The sequence below is a fragment of the Nestor notabilis genome, unplaced genomic scaffold (genome assembly GCF_000696875.1).
Source record: "Nestor notabilis isolate BGI_N333 unplaced genomic scaffold, ASM69687v1 scaffold10408, whole genome shotgun sequence".
NCBI classification, from domain to species: Eukaryota; Metazoa; Chordata; class Aves; order Psittaciformes; family Psittacidae; genus Nestor; species Nestor notabilis.
Window position 1 is genome coordinate 26,460 of NW_009941500.1, and position 13,222 is coordinate 39,681.

The 13,222-nt window shown below is 38.1% G+C and overlaps 1 protein-coding gene across 3 annotated transcripts in view; it reads right to left on the reverse strand.

Moving 5' to 3' along the window:
• Positions 1-12,749, reverse strand: part of MARK1 (MAP/microtubule affinity-regulating kinase 1) — a 35,240-nt gene extending 22,491 nt beyond the window's left edge. For all 3 annotated transcript variants that reach the window (XM_010020917.1, XM_010020918.1, XM_010020919.1), the window contains exons 1-6: positions 12,552-12,749; positions 11,785-11,838; positions 4,474-4,522; positions 3,285-3,350; positions 2,207-2,277; positions 1,183-1,239 (exon numbers count right to left, since the gene is read on the reverse strand). In XM_010020917.1, coding sequence (XP_010019219.1) covers positions 1,183-1,239; positions 2,207-2,277; positions 3,285-3,350; positions 4,474-4,501 — 222 coding nt within the window. In that variant the 5' untranslated portion in view covers positions 4,502-4,522; positions 11,785-11,838; positions 12,552-12,749. The remainder of the gene's footprint in view (positions 1-1,182; positions 1,240-2,206; positions 2,278-3,284; positions 3,351-4,473; positions 4,523-11,784; positions 11,839-12,551) is intronic.
• Between the last annotated feature and the right edge of the window lie 473 nt (positions 12,750-13,222).

Below are 13,222 nucleotides of genomic sequence, written 5' to 3' on the forward strand. Positions count from 1 at the left end.
GGTCCCTGGGTGCAACTTTCTGGAAAGCTCAACAACAGTGACTGCAGTAAGCCCCAGGGAGCCTGACAAAACATTCACAGGTTCCAAACCACCATGCAAGATGGGGAGGCATTTTTTTTAAATCAAGATTTCAATGAGATCCAGCCCTTTCCTTCCTTGCATTCTGACTTCAGAGTGCTGGCCCAGCACCTCCATCATCAGATGACAATGGTCCTGGGGCAGGGAGGACTCAGCAGAAAAGGATGTATTATCCAGCACCATATGCACACACAGGAGCTGGCAGATCGACAGGTATTAGGGAACAGATTTGTGAGAAAGAGGTCAACAGCATGCTGCAGTGCATTATAAGGAAGGTAAGACAAAAGATACTAGTAAAAAAAACCCTTGAGACAAAAGATGCTGGTAAAACAAACCTTTAAGAATTATTCAAGTTCAGCTTATTCAACATTTTAGATATATCAGTAAAAAAAAAAAAGAATCTACATCAGTGTTTTCTTTGTAAGCATAAATAAACATACAAAGAGCACCAGCCAGCTTTTAAGCAGGTGAAGATACTGTGTCCAAGTCCTGTGATATCTAAACTTGGCATGAAGACAACTTCAGACTGAAGGCTTGTTGTACCTGTAATTGCTGAACTCTGTAACACAGCCTAGGACATTTACACAGACACAATACTAGAAAGCATCAAAAAAAAAAAAAAAGTTCAACTAATTTCTGTTTACCTTTGATTTATTTTTCATCTTAAACATGACAGTATAAATCAGAAGTTCAAATGGATTAAAAACCTAATGTATTTCTTACAAATCACTAAGACAAGACTGTTTTATGTAGAAAGTTGTATGCTTATGCAGTATATTTTAACTGAAAATGTTTTAGTGCTGACTGGTATCACTGAACTTCTGCGGCTTCAGTGTGTAGATATCTGCATGCCAGCAGGTGTAATTCTTTGGAGAGCATGTCTTTCCCTTAAAGCCAAAATCAGAGTGAAACTAACATGTTCTATTCTTGCCTCTCCCCTGTTCCAACAGGCAAGCAACATTACTTTTGTGCTCCTGAAAATTGAGAGTGAGTTACCTCATTCACATGTTTGAGGCATTCGCAGACAGTGACAACAACAAGTATATAGAATGAAATAAAGTCTATACTGTCAAGCAGCAAAATGAAAGAGAAGTTATAACCTACCTTAAGATCACGATGAACTATGCATTTCTGATGACAGTACTGCACAGCAGATACAATCTGAAACACCAAGATGATCAGTGAAATACTTAATTTCCATCTCAGTATTTGTATATAATCTAGTATGTAATTTTGGCTTCTCATGTGATTCAGTAGAATGTAAGATATTAATACACACAGCTTTAATTTTAGAAAATATTCTTACATGTTTCGTTAGAACTCAAACACTAAAAAGTCCCTAAAAGCAGCTCATATTCTTATTTAAGAAAGTTTAATGCATATTCCTTGAGGTAATAGGAGAACCGTCTATTTTAAATGCAGATCTCCCAATAGCAGTCACTATAAAAGGAAATTATTCCACCCCCCCCAAACCAATAGCCAGATGTACCAACTCAGATTTTATCTTCTGAAATATCTGCAGCATAGCTCTGCAATTCATCCCTAACAGAACAGTTCATTCAACATGTTCATATGTATCTTTCACATGTATATAACAAAACTCAAGTCAGAAACAGCAAATTAAAAGCAGTTTCTTTACACATTAATTATACACCTTAATTCTGAAAAATACCAAAAGCTTTTCACGATAAAATCACCAAAAACAGGGTAAGAAAAAAAGATGAGAAAGCCTGTAATAAGAGTGTAAAAACCTGTTACAGAGTACTCTTCATAGAAAACGGTGTGACATGACACAGCGATACATGTCATCATATCAACATCTCTAGATAGAACATGTGTTAACTTCTAAAACATTCAGAAAAGGTTTACAACCCTCAAATGACTCACAACAAAAAATGGGGCTCTTAGGAACATCCACTAAAAAAAGAATGCAAATCAGTCTTACTATTTTTAGACAGTACGTAGGAAGCAGATACTTTTCTCTTTGGGGATTTTTTTCCACTCCAGCTTTAATAAACATTATCACAACAATGAATATTTTTTTAAAGTAAAAGAAGTATGCTCACACTCATGTCTATCTGAAAACACCATAAATAGAAACAAAAGAAAGTGACTTTTAAGTTCATACCTGCCTGAATTTTGCACGAGCCTCTTTCTCTTTCATTCTTCCATGTGCAACTAGGTAGTCAAACACTTCTCCTGACCACGACAAGGACAAAACATCAGTCCTGTTGCACAGGTTTTATTTTTGACTGTCATGCACAATCAAATCATGCTTAAACCCAACATCCCGCACCCCCCACTCTTGAAGGGAAAGGAAATAGATGCAGCCAGGGAGAATTCCCTTTGACTGTTTGCACTGAATTTCACTTCTCAGACACGTAATAGTCAAGAAATATAAAAATGGAACCCTTCATACTAAGGCTTCTTCAATTTTAAAAATAAATTTACTTAAAGAACCACTGTGAAACAAACAAAAAATGAGACACTTTAATAATAAAACCCATTCCTATTGCATATAAGACACACTGGGAAACAGGCAGCTTCTTATGCATCAGATTTGTTTTGCATATCTCTAGTGGCTTCACTTAACACTATCTGTACTACTTCTGGTTTTCCCTTCCTGTTCTCTAATAAAGCTGCTCAAATGCCTTTCAGATCCTCATCTTTGCACTGTCTGATAAGCAGCCTCTCCTACCTGGTCACTGGCCCTGTGCTAGATTCCCTTTCCACATTCAAACATCCCCATTCAGCTGCTAAGCAGCTTCTCAAGCAGGCACCCATTATTCCGCTCACTCTACAATCCTGCTGCTCTCCTTCCCGTGTTCCTTATTCCTGTCCCCTGGACCTGCCTCTCCAAGTGCTTTGGCACACATTTTCAAGATCATACAAGGCACCAGTGCTTACCTAAATACAGCAGAGAAACAGAGTCAAGGTTTTTGCCAGATTCAGAACCAGATTATCTCTTGAAACTCCAGCAGAAGCCTCAGAATGGTAACTACCCCTCAGCGCAAACCTAACGGGTTACTTTACAGAACACGATGCAAGCAAGAAAGTCTGCCCTGAGAGGTCTGTTAGGAGTGTTGTGAAGGCCAGATTAGAATAGCCCATTAATCACAAAGTTCTTACATCATTCCTAGGCATGCAACCAACATGGCTTTCCATATTTCAGTTTATCCCTAAAGCAGAATTAAGAATCCACTTACCCCCACTGGCATATTCCATTACCAAATACAATGTCTTTTCAGTTTCAATAACTTCAAATAATTTTACTGCAAGAAAAATGAATGAGAAAGAGATTGCAACAGGGAGCAAAAGCACAGCACAAACAAAAAATTATACTCATGAAGCGAGTATAATTTATGGCCCAGTGATAACACTAAACCATATGAAAACTTTATATCCTTTAGGTTAGCATTCTTTTGAGGGAGGGAAAAAAGCAAAATTAATTTCTAAATCACAGTTGATAACAAAGCATATTAATTCACAATTTTCTGAGAAGTTTATGCACACTGTACAAACGAGTTCATGCTGAAATTAGTGTTTAATTTGACACGGACGTCTTTAAGATCATACAAACCTTCCCTGTTGCGCTAGTAAACTGCTCCCAGTTAGAAATCTGAGATTCTGATCAAGTAGGTACCAGAAACGTTAGGTCTGAAAGGCTTTCCTCAGATTATAACACTAACCATCCACTTAAAACAAACACAGCCCCACCACCACCCCCAAGAAAACAAAAACCAGCAGAAGCTAAGAATGCTGGAAAAGCAACAAACAATTCAAGGGATGAGAGGGAGTGCCTAGCATGTAATAACTTGTACACCTTGTCCATACCTTGTATGCAACAAGCCCTCTGGCCGATTCAGGACCATTAACTGTCTCTGGAACAAGACTGTCCAGCCCTCCTCAGCCAGAAGAATTGTCATCACAAAGTAGGGCCCTGAAGCTGTGGGGTAGGTGAAAGAACTAAAGCAGAAAGGGAAAATTACATACTTTGTAATTCTAATTTTCTGGAAATATTAGTCAGCAGGAGTCTCTCCTAGACTGAACTAATGCAGTTTTGCTACTTTCACCTGAAGAATTCATGCTTTTTGGCCTCAAGAGTAATTTCAGTGGAAAAGGGAAGTTGGGACCCTCAACAGACCAGAGTGAGTGCTCAGCAACTCCTATGTTGTGTTAAGGCTTTCATGGACTGAGCAGCTTCTCTCCTCAGAGCACCATTCTTGTTTCAAGCAGTAAAGGAGGTGAGACAATGAAGCATTTACTGATGCTCACTGTCCTATTATCTCAAAAAAGTTTAACAGCATAGCAGTAAAGTACATTCAGATAAAGCCAAAGAGAGTAAAATGTAAACAGTATGATAGAAAAAAGTTTGCAGAAATGCAGGGCTCCTACCAATATTGGGATGATTCAGTATCTTCATTATTCGTACTTCTCGAAACAACTGTCAAGGAAGCAAGACAATTTTCTTAAGAGTGTGTTTATTAGGGAGAAGTTACACAAGATACGCAACGTTAGCTGCCAAAAAGGAGCAGCACAAACCACAGAAACTAGCATTAGCATAAAGCATGGATAAATATAGCACAGTGAACTACAGGAAACACAGTCTGCATCTTATACATTACTTGAAAATAACCACTACCAACTACATACAAAAACCAGACTAAATTTTAAGCTTTATACAAACAGACTCAGTTAAGTTTTACAGCCCCTTCTGGAGTTTCAGCATTCACAAAACCAACAGACCATTCACCCAAGCTTTTGCTATCTCTTTGCTCCGATTTCTTTGGTGACCGGCCAGCTCACCTGCCTACTCTGAATACATACATACCAGCAGGTGCAAATACAAGGCGTAGTGCTACAGAAGAGTTGAACACGCAGATGTTGAAATGGAATTAGATACCATGAATCCTGGCTTCCCCCAGTCCTGCTGCTCCACGGAGATGAAGCAGGCAAGTTCACTTTTCTCACAACTACTAGATTTTACACTGGGTCATAAACAGGAATGTCCCCTCTCCCCCTGGCAAGGCCTCAAGGTTTATGATTGCTCGAAGTCTGCTTTAGAATCCTGAGTCACATAATTAAAAACAACTGGACAAACTTACAGCCACACTTTAGTAATGGTGGGTTGACTTTTTTAACCAGAAACAAGGTCTTAGTTCTTAAATTTCTATGGGTTTATTGATTAAATAAGAGGTGAAGCAAGAGTAACCTAGGGCAAGAAGGAAGGCAAAGAAAAGAAGGCAAACGAAAGGAATCCAAAATGACTACATAGTTCCGTTACTCTGTACTTAAGGCTATCAATACTGATAAGCTTGCCCTGTTTTACTTCAAGTGAACAGCATAACCCCACTGTCAATTCGATTTACTATGCTGCACACTTAGTTCTGCCTTGGGTTGCAGTAGGATGCTGAAATGAAGGAAGAAAAGCTCACTGGCTTCAGCAAAATGCTTAAGACATTTTGGAAATGTCTTAGCAGAACAGTCCTCCTTCCAGAGCAACTTGGCTCAGTGCAGAAGTGTGGTGGTGTTGTTTTGCTTCTCTGATGTCTCAGAGCACATCTCTGCCTTCATTTCCAAAATGAGTCCCATTTGTTCAGACGCTACCTTTGCAAAAGGGTACAAGTCAGAGACCGGACACCTCCTCAAAAAGCGGCACTTTGGTTGCTATTTTATGATGGCTGAGGCTACAAGTTAAGAGAAATTAAAATTCTTTTGCTTAGACAATGCTGAGGGTCTGGTTTTTTTTTTTTGTTTTTTTGTTTTTTTTTTTTTTCTTTATCTAGTCATAACATTTCTAAAATCCTCCATTTATTCTACCGGAGCACAGAGCAACATCTTTTTGAAATTCAGCTTTTGATCGATATTACTGCAGTTCTATCTTGACATCATGTGAGTATTTCAAGCTAGTTACTACCCACTTGCTTTACAGTTGCCATTAAAACAATTTCAGAAGGAAGCAAGGACTATAAAAACATTTCTCTGACAACATGATCAGTATGATGCAGTTTGCTGGTGTTCAAAATATAACACATGGATACGTAATAGTATGAATTAGAATTAAATTACTAAAATTAAACTTAAGAAAATATTCCTGTTTCTCCTCAAGTCAGTTATTCCCATGAAAAAACATCCTACCAGGCTGTTCTTTGTGCATTTTTTGGTTTTATAACTGAATTTGCTGCACAAGAACACATACAGTTACCCAGCTATATCAGTACCAATTAGTCAGAAGCTAACAAATCTAAACCAAGCAATGGTACAGCTTCAGAAGAGCTTCTAAGCAGGTATATGGAAAACCACAATTCCTTCCAGAATGTTGGAAAGATACTTCATTACTTAACAGTATTAATGCTGGTATGTAAGTTACAGCAATGAAAGCATATCTTCATAAGCAGAATTAAAATACAGACTGCTATAAATAAAGTCATTTCAAATCTAGAAAAAAAGGACAAAGAAATAATTTTACATGTAATGGGAAGCACACAGTAATTGTAAAAAAAAAAAAAAGATGTGAATTATTCTATTCGATATTCTCACAGGATTTCAAAATTCACTAATTGGTTTAAGATGCAAATTTATTTCAGTGACATTAATTTGATTCCACATAGTATGTAATTTATTTTTTTTTACATAAAGGAAAAAGCCTACTAGGAAAAGGACAAAAAGTCTATTTTCCTCAAGACCTTTAGCCTGATGCAGATACTTTGTTCTATGAATGAAACATCTGCTTGCCCTGGTTCTGAATAAAAGACATCACCAAGACACAAAGTGTGGGCCTAGGTTTATCCATATTCACACCAATATATTTTTAACAACGTTTTGTATTATATATCCTGTTGAATAGGTATTTTTCATAAAACTGAAGCATATGTTCTCATATACAAGCTGTATGTAGTCTGAGTAGCCATCCTGGTATATCGTAACGAGTAGTGAAGTCTCAACCTTTTGAAAGAAAGCAGCTATTCTAAGGCAAATTCTAGATGAACTCAAAGTCACAAGGTGTCATTGGGTATTTTCTTGCTGGTTAGCGTCTCTGTGGTGGGCTTCTTGTTTGTTTGGGGATTTTGAATTAAAAGCACTTTTAATCTTGGTTGAAATGCATTTGCATGCTCAGAGCAAGAACTGGGCAAGGCTGAAGCAGATTAAGTTATCTTAGGTGATGCTCATCCACACAAATCATGTCAAGCACAAGCTGAATGGAAACTGGCTGGTTTATTTTACAGACACGATGTTGACAGCCTCCCTGCAAACATGAGAGAAGGGAACAAGAGAAAGCAGCACAGTAAGAACTGAAAGAATAGTTGAAATCTTGGAATCTACCTTCAGGTACTTGCTAACTAAATGGCTTGCTCTGAGAAAAGATTAAGAACTTTAAGTGGTTGTATTCACCACAAAACTCCTCTCTCAACTGCCTGCCCACTACTGAAACTAAAGCACAAAAGTTGCCTTCTTCATGGGGAGAGCCACGTTGCTTTGAGAGTTTGTGTTTTGCAGTTGTTATCAGCTTCTGACAAGTTTCCAGCAGGTACACACCTGGAAACTGATGTTTTCAGACCCTTCCCTGAAGTAACTCAGGTGTAGGCATCTTCTGAATTAGGCAGATGTAACTTATGTATTCCGGTATTCTGTGACATAACTAAGTCAAGCAGCTTTGCTAAAGCTGCTTGACATGACAGGTACCTTCCAACCAAAGAAGAAAGAAATTTTTTGAAAGGCTGAAAACTGAATTAATGGAAGAGCACTGCATAAAGACCACAAACAAGCCACATTCATTACACCTTGTGTAGTTGCTGGCCCATGCGGTCCAAAGGGATGTGTAAGGGGCTCACAAAGAAGAAAGAGCAGGGACCCTTATTTCAATATAGACGTTCAAAACAGCAGAGGGGGAGTGGGATGGAAATGGGGCAAATGAACTGTTCTCTGAAGTCTTGGAGTATATTCAGGATTTTATTTGGTCTGGTGTAAATGCACATTTATACAAATTAAGAAGATGCCAATGTTCCCTCCTCTGATTTTCTCTCATGAGAGAAACGACCTAGAAAATCTCTGAACAATGGGTAACACTTGAATAAAAGCAGTAACAGTATTCCAGTATTTCAGTACATTGTTTTTACATTCAAACTCTGCATTCTGTGGAACACTACCCTGGGACAAATACTCACCCCTCTCCTTTCCCTTTGCAGAAGCATGTTGGCCATTAACACTATTTATGTCAATAACTATGTATTTAACAAATAAAGGTATCTCTAAACAATAGCCACCACACGCCTCAGTAACACCCTGGATACCTCTATATGCAAAAGAATAGATCTCTTAAAGCAACAAGACCAACAAGTTACTTCCTACAAAGCCAAGACTGTAAATTTTGTAGAAATCTGGACATACCAGAGAGCTTCGTTCTGCTTTCGTGATGAGGCAAGCTGCAGGATTATACAAGGATACAACTGAGGTTTCATGCACACCTCTACTTTCTTGAGCACCACTGTACTGCTTTCAGAAGGTGTAAAGGCTCCCTGGCTTCCTGCCCCATAATCCACCCCACATCTATAGCAGGGGACAGCCAGCACCATAGAACCAGATTCATAGAACCGGTACCTACAGAAAAGGCACAGCACTTGAAAACTTGATTCCTGCTTTTCCAGTTTCATTTTTCAGGGCACAGACTGCAGAAAGTATGAAGATCTTCCATTGCTAACACTTCTACTTGCTGTCAGGCTGACATCTACATTTAAGATGTACTATTTTAAGTCACTACAATCAAACTAAAAAAATCTTCAGTTAACCAAGGCTTTTTCTTGCTTTAAAGATGTGCCTGAATGCTTCTTTAGTTTCTAAATCATTCCTAAGAATGGATGTTGCAAAAAAGCATAGTTTTCAGTAGGTAATGTATTGCAGTTGTTCCAAATCTTCTGTTGTTAAGAAAAGAACCTAAGCTTGAGGCTTTCGATCTGTTTAAATAATAAAAAGAAGCACACTGACCCTTAAAAATGGAAAATCTGAGCTGCCATTTGCTAATCAAGCCTATTAAGAAAACAAAAAAAAGCCCCTTCTGCTCCATTAGCAGTTTGCAGAAGAGCAACAGTAGGCTATTTCAGAAACCTCCCTAGTTAAACCAGTCCAAGAAGATGTAGCAGACATGCAGAAAATAGAACAGCTATTTTGATACAAACTCTAGTTATGATGAAACTCAAATACTTATATTTGGGAACAACTTACAATCATGACAGTGGAAAAAGCTAAGTCAGTACAATATGTTGCTATCAAGACAGCAAGTTCATAAAAAAGCCAGCTCTGTCTTCTAAACAGGTGCTAACCCAGTAAGATGGGAACCACATACTGAACAGATTGAAAACAAAAGGCAGTGCCCTTAATTCAACATTGTTTATCTATTTAAAGAAGTAGAGGTCCTGAAGCAAGAAGTAACTTCAGACTAACACATCGGATGCATAAGGATGTGGAATTAAAAATTCACAAGATCAGCTTACTTGTGTAATCACCTCCTAATTTTTAAGTTTAAGTTAATATAGCTATGTCTGCAAAGTACCCTATCCATATGTGCTGGTTTTGGCTGGGACTGAGTTAGTTTTCTTCACAGTAGTTGGCATGGTGCTATGTTTTGGATTTGTCCTGAAAACAGTGTTGATAACACAGGGATGTTTTAGTTGCTGCTGAGCAGTGCTTACACCGAGTCAAGGCCGATTCTGCCTCTCACACCACCCCACGAGTGAGTAGGCTGGAGGTGAACAAGGAGTTGGAAGGGACACAGCCGGGACAGCTGACCCCAAGTGACATCCCAGACCATATACCATCATCCTTAGCATATAAAGCTGGGGGAAGAAAAAGGAAGGGAGGGCATTTAGAATGACGGCGTTTGTCTTCTCAAGTAACCATTATGTGTGACGGAACCCTGCTTTCCTGGACGTGGCCCAACACCTGCCTGCCAATGGGAAATGGTGAATGAATTCCTTGTTTTGTTTTGTTTTACCTATCAAACTGTCTATCTCAACCCATGAGTTCTCACTTAAACGATTCTCTCCCTCATCCTGCTGGAGGGAGTGAGCGAGCAGCTGCGTGGTGCTTAGCTGTCATCTGGGGCTAAACCATGACACCACCCTCTATGCCCTAAAGAACACCGGAGAATGCCTAAGAACAAACTAAAGGTTATCTTTGCTGTCATACTCGTGACTAACTACAGACCCAGCTTGTACAATACTTTCAGCAACCAAAGTATGTGCTCAAATATTTCTGTTTATAAAACAAAATGGTGCGTGAGAAGCTATGATGCCTCACCTCATTTTACTTAATTAGGTCAGCAGCAATTACTGCGGCAAAACATACTTGCTTTTGATATCCTTTATATTATAGTGAATGGAAAGGGGATGGCTTTGTGAATGACCTTGTGCCTAAGATAATGTCATATTTGTCTTGTTTGATTTATAATAATCAATAGTGATTGAAGGCCTGAAACAGGAGTAAATCTAAGTGTGCTGATGAACCACCCTCCTGCCCTTATTTGCTTCAAAAAACAACAGTTGCTTGAGTGACTGTGAGAAAACTGTGCTTAAGCTTATTTAAAAGCTTTCAGGGAATCAATATTCACCCAAAATTCTCAGAAAATTGTGGGAAGCTGAAGACATTTTGAGCTTCAAAACAATCAACTACAATCGAGATGCTCAAAGGAAAACTTTACACTTTCCAGTGCAAACAGAAGATGAGAAATATTTCTAGAAGTTACTGGAGAATGGAATTGTGGTTAAATCACTAAATTTAACTTAGTTCTGCTATAAGCTGCTTCTATCTGTACCTAAAAATGTTTCTCTTGCTATCAGCTTCCCACTCAAAAACCAAGTAACAGCAGCAATATCCTATAACACAAGTATTTTTGTGTAGTGTGACAGCATCTTTTCTAGGCTATGAAAGTTTCATTTATACTTGGAATGATTTATTATTGAATATTATTGTGTGAAATACAACTTACTTGTCATTACAGCAATTATTCCAGAAGTTAAGCTTTTCATGCTTAGTTTTCCAGAACATTCCAACATTTTTACCCTCTCACTGCTCAACAATGAGACAAACTCACATAGCTCTCCTAGTGTAAATACCAAGCTAGGTAGGAAACAAGCTACCTATTGAGCAGCACAGGATTTCCACAATATGCTCTGTCATGTACTGCTTCTGTGGGTCCCTCTTCACTAGCTCAAATATTAGCAACCCAAAGCACACAGAAAACCCCAGGGTTTTGTTAAAACACTTATCACAACAGTTATGAAGGACTTCTGAATTTCTATCTACAGGCATAAACAAGCAAGAATGTTCTGATTATGTTCAGTCATTCTGGCAATTCTATACACAATTACTATATTAAAGAAACTCAAAGAAAAACACTATCATCTACAGCATTACATCTTGATTTAGTAAGTAGACAAACTACTTGTGTATCTAATTAGATACAAATTTTATTGTCAGCAAAGAGTAAAGCTGAAGAAGGAAGGAAGAAGCAATGCTTAGATAGGAAACACACAGAGGAACTGCCATCAGCCAAATTCCACATGCACCTTATAGCAAAGACTGTCTCCCAAGGTCATATGTACACGAAGATGTTTGTTTAGCAACATAAATGGACCAAATATTTTTGTCAAACACATAAAAGATCACAGTTCAACTGTTCATAGACTTTTGGATCTTATAGTATATTCTTACCTTTTGCAGACTAGTAGGATTTAGCTGGGTTTTATCTATTATTTTCACAGCAACCTTGGGGGGGAAAAAAACCAAACCAAACCAAAACTGATTATTAAACTCAGAAAAATGTTTGCACAAAAATACATTGCACCTTTGTGAGCAAAAGCATAGATATACCTTTAAGACATGCATATTTGTCTGCTTTTATGCATTACGTCAAGCAAAATTGCCTCACCTATGAGGATTTATCAGCAGGAGCTCAGAACTTTGCCACCAGATGGTACCACCAAGGAATCAGTGCTACACTTCTGTCAGTGTTTGGACAGAACAATGTTATCTTGTCCACTGCAAAACCAGGTCCTCCAAACACAAGATCTGTCTATCAATGTATTTCAATATCAAGGACCTATCTATCAATGGATTTATCAATATGAATGAAATGTATCTATCAATAGATTTCTCTTGGGGTTTAGAAATCCTTGGGATTGAACAGACCCCCTCCCACCCCCAAAATATCCCTGATGCACAACAAACTCTGTGATCTCTTCACCAAGAAGTTACATTTTTAAAAGAGAGGTGAGAGGTTAGAGGGAGAAAACTTGGGCACCTCAGGTAACTTTTTCTATATCCTGAAACAGCCTCTCTGCATCTTCCTTTATGGTGACAAAAAATGTGCTTTTTCTATTTGGAAGAGAAAGGTAAAAGAATAGCAAAAATACTTATTATAAAGGCAGCCAAAGAGAATATAAAACACACTCTTAGCCTTTTTTTCTTGAAAGGCTTACCTCTCTTCCAGTAAGCACATGCCTGGCCAGTTTCACTTTGGCAAAATTTCCTTTTCCTATTGTTTTCAGTAAGCGATAATTCCCAATGTGAGGATGCTCTTCATTGGTAGATGTAATGGAGTTTCTACACCTGGGGATGTTTTGTCTGCTACTTGACTTGATAGGCTGGACGTGTGGTTCAGTGTATCCATCCACAGAGGTATGCTGGAAGGCAGATAAAATAGTTTGGAATTAACCACTTGGCTTTTAGACAGTTGCAGCAAAATAGACTAAAAGCAAAAAAAGATGTAGAGGGGAGTAATTTATTTCTTTTACAATATATATACGGTAACTTCGGACATAGCCTAAGCAGAACATGGTGTCTTTAAGCAGACTTTGATGCATGTCTCGGGAAAAGTCTGCAGAAAGATTTTACCAGCCCCCAAAGTAAAACTAGAGACACCCAGGTAGTAATCAACAAGCCATTATAGACTTTAATATGAAACTATGCCAAACTACACACTACACCACTACATTATAAACTTGTCTAATCCTAACCAAATTTAGTCTTTTCAAAACAAACTATAAATATTTGTACTTTGGCATATTTGGAAACAAGGTTTCACCCAATTAACTTTCTTCAAATAACATCATGAGAAAAATATTTATTCAAGTAAGCTTTGCTCCCCAAA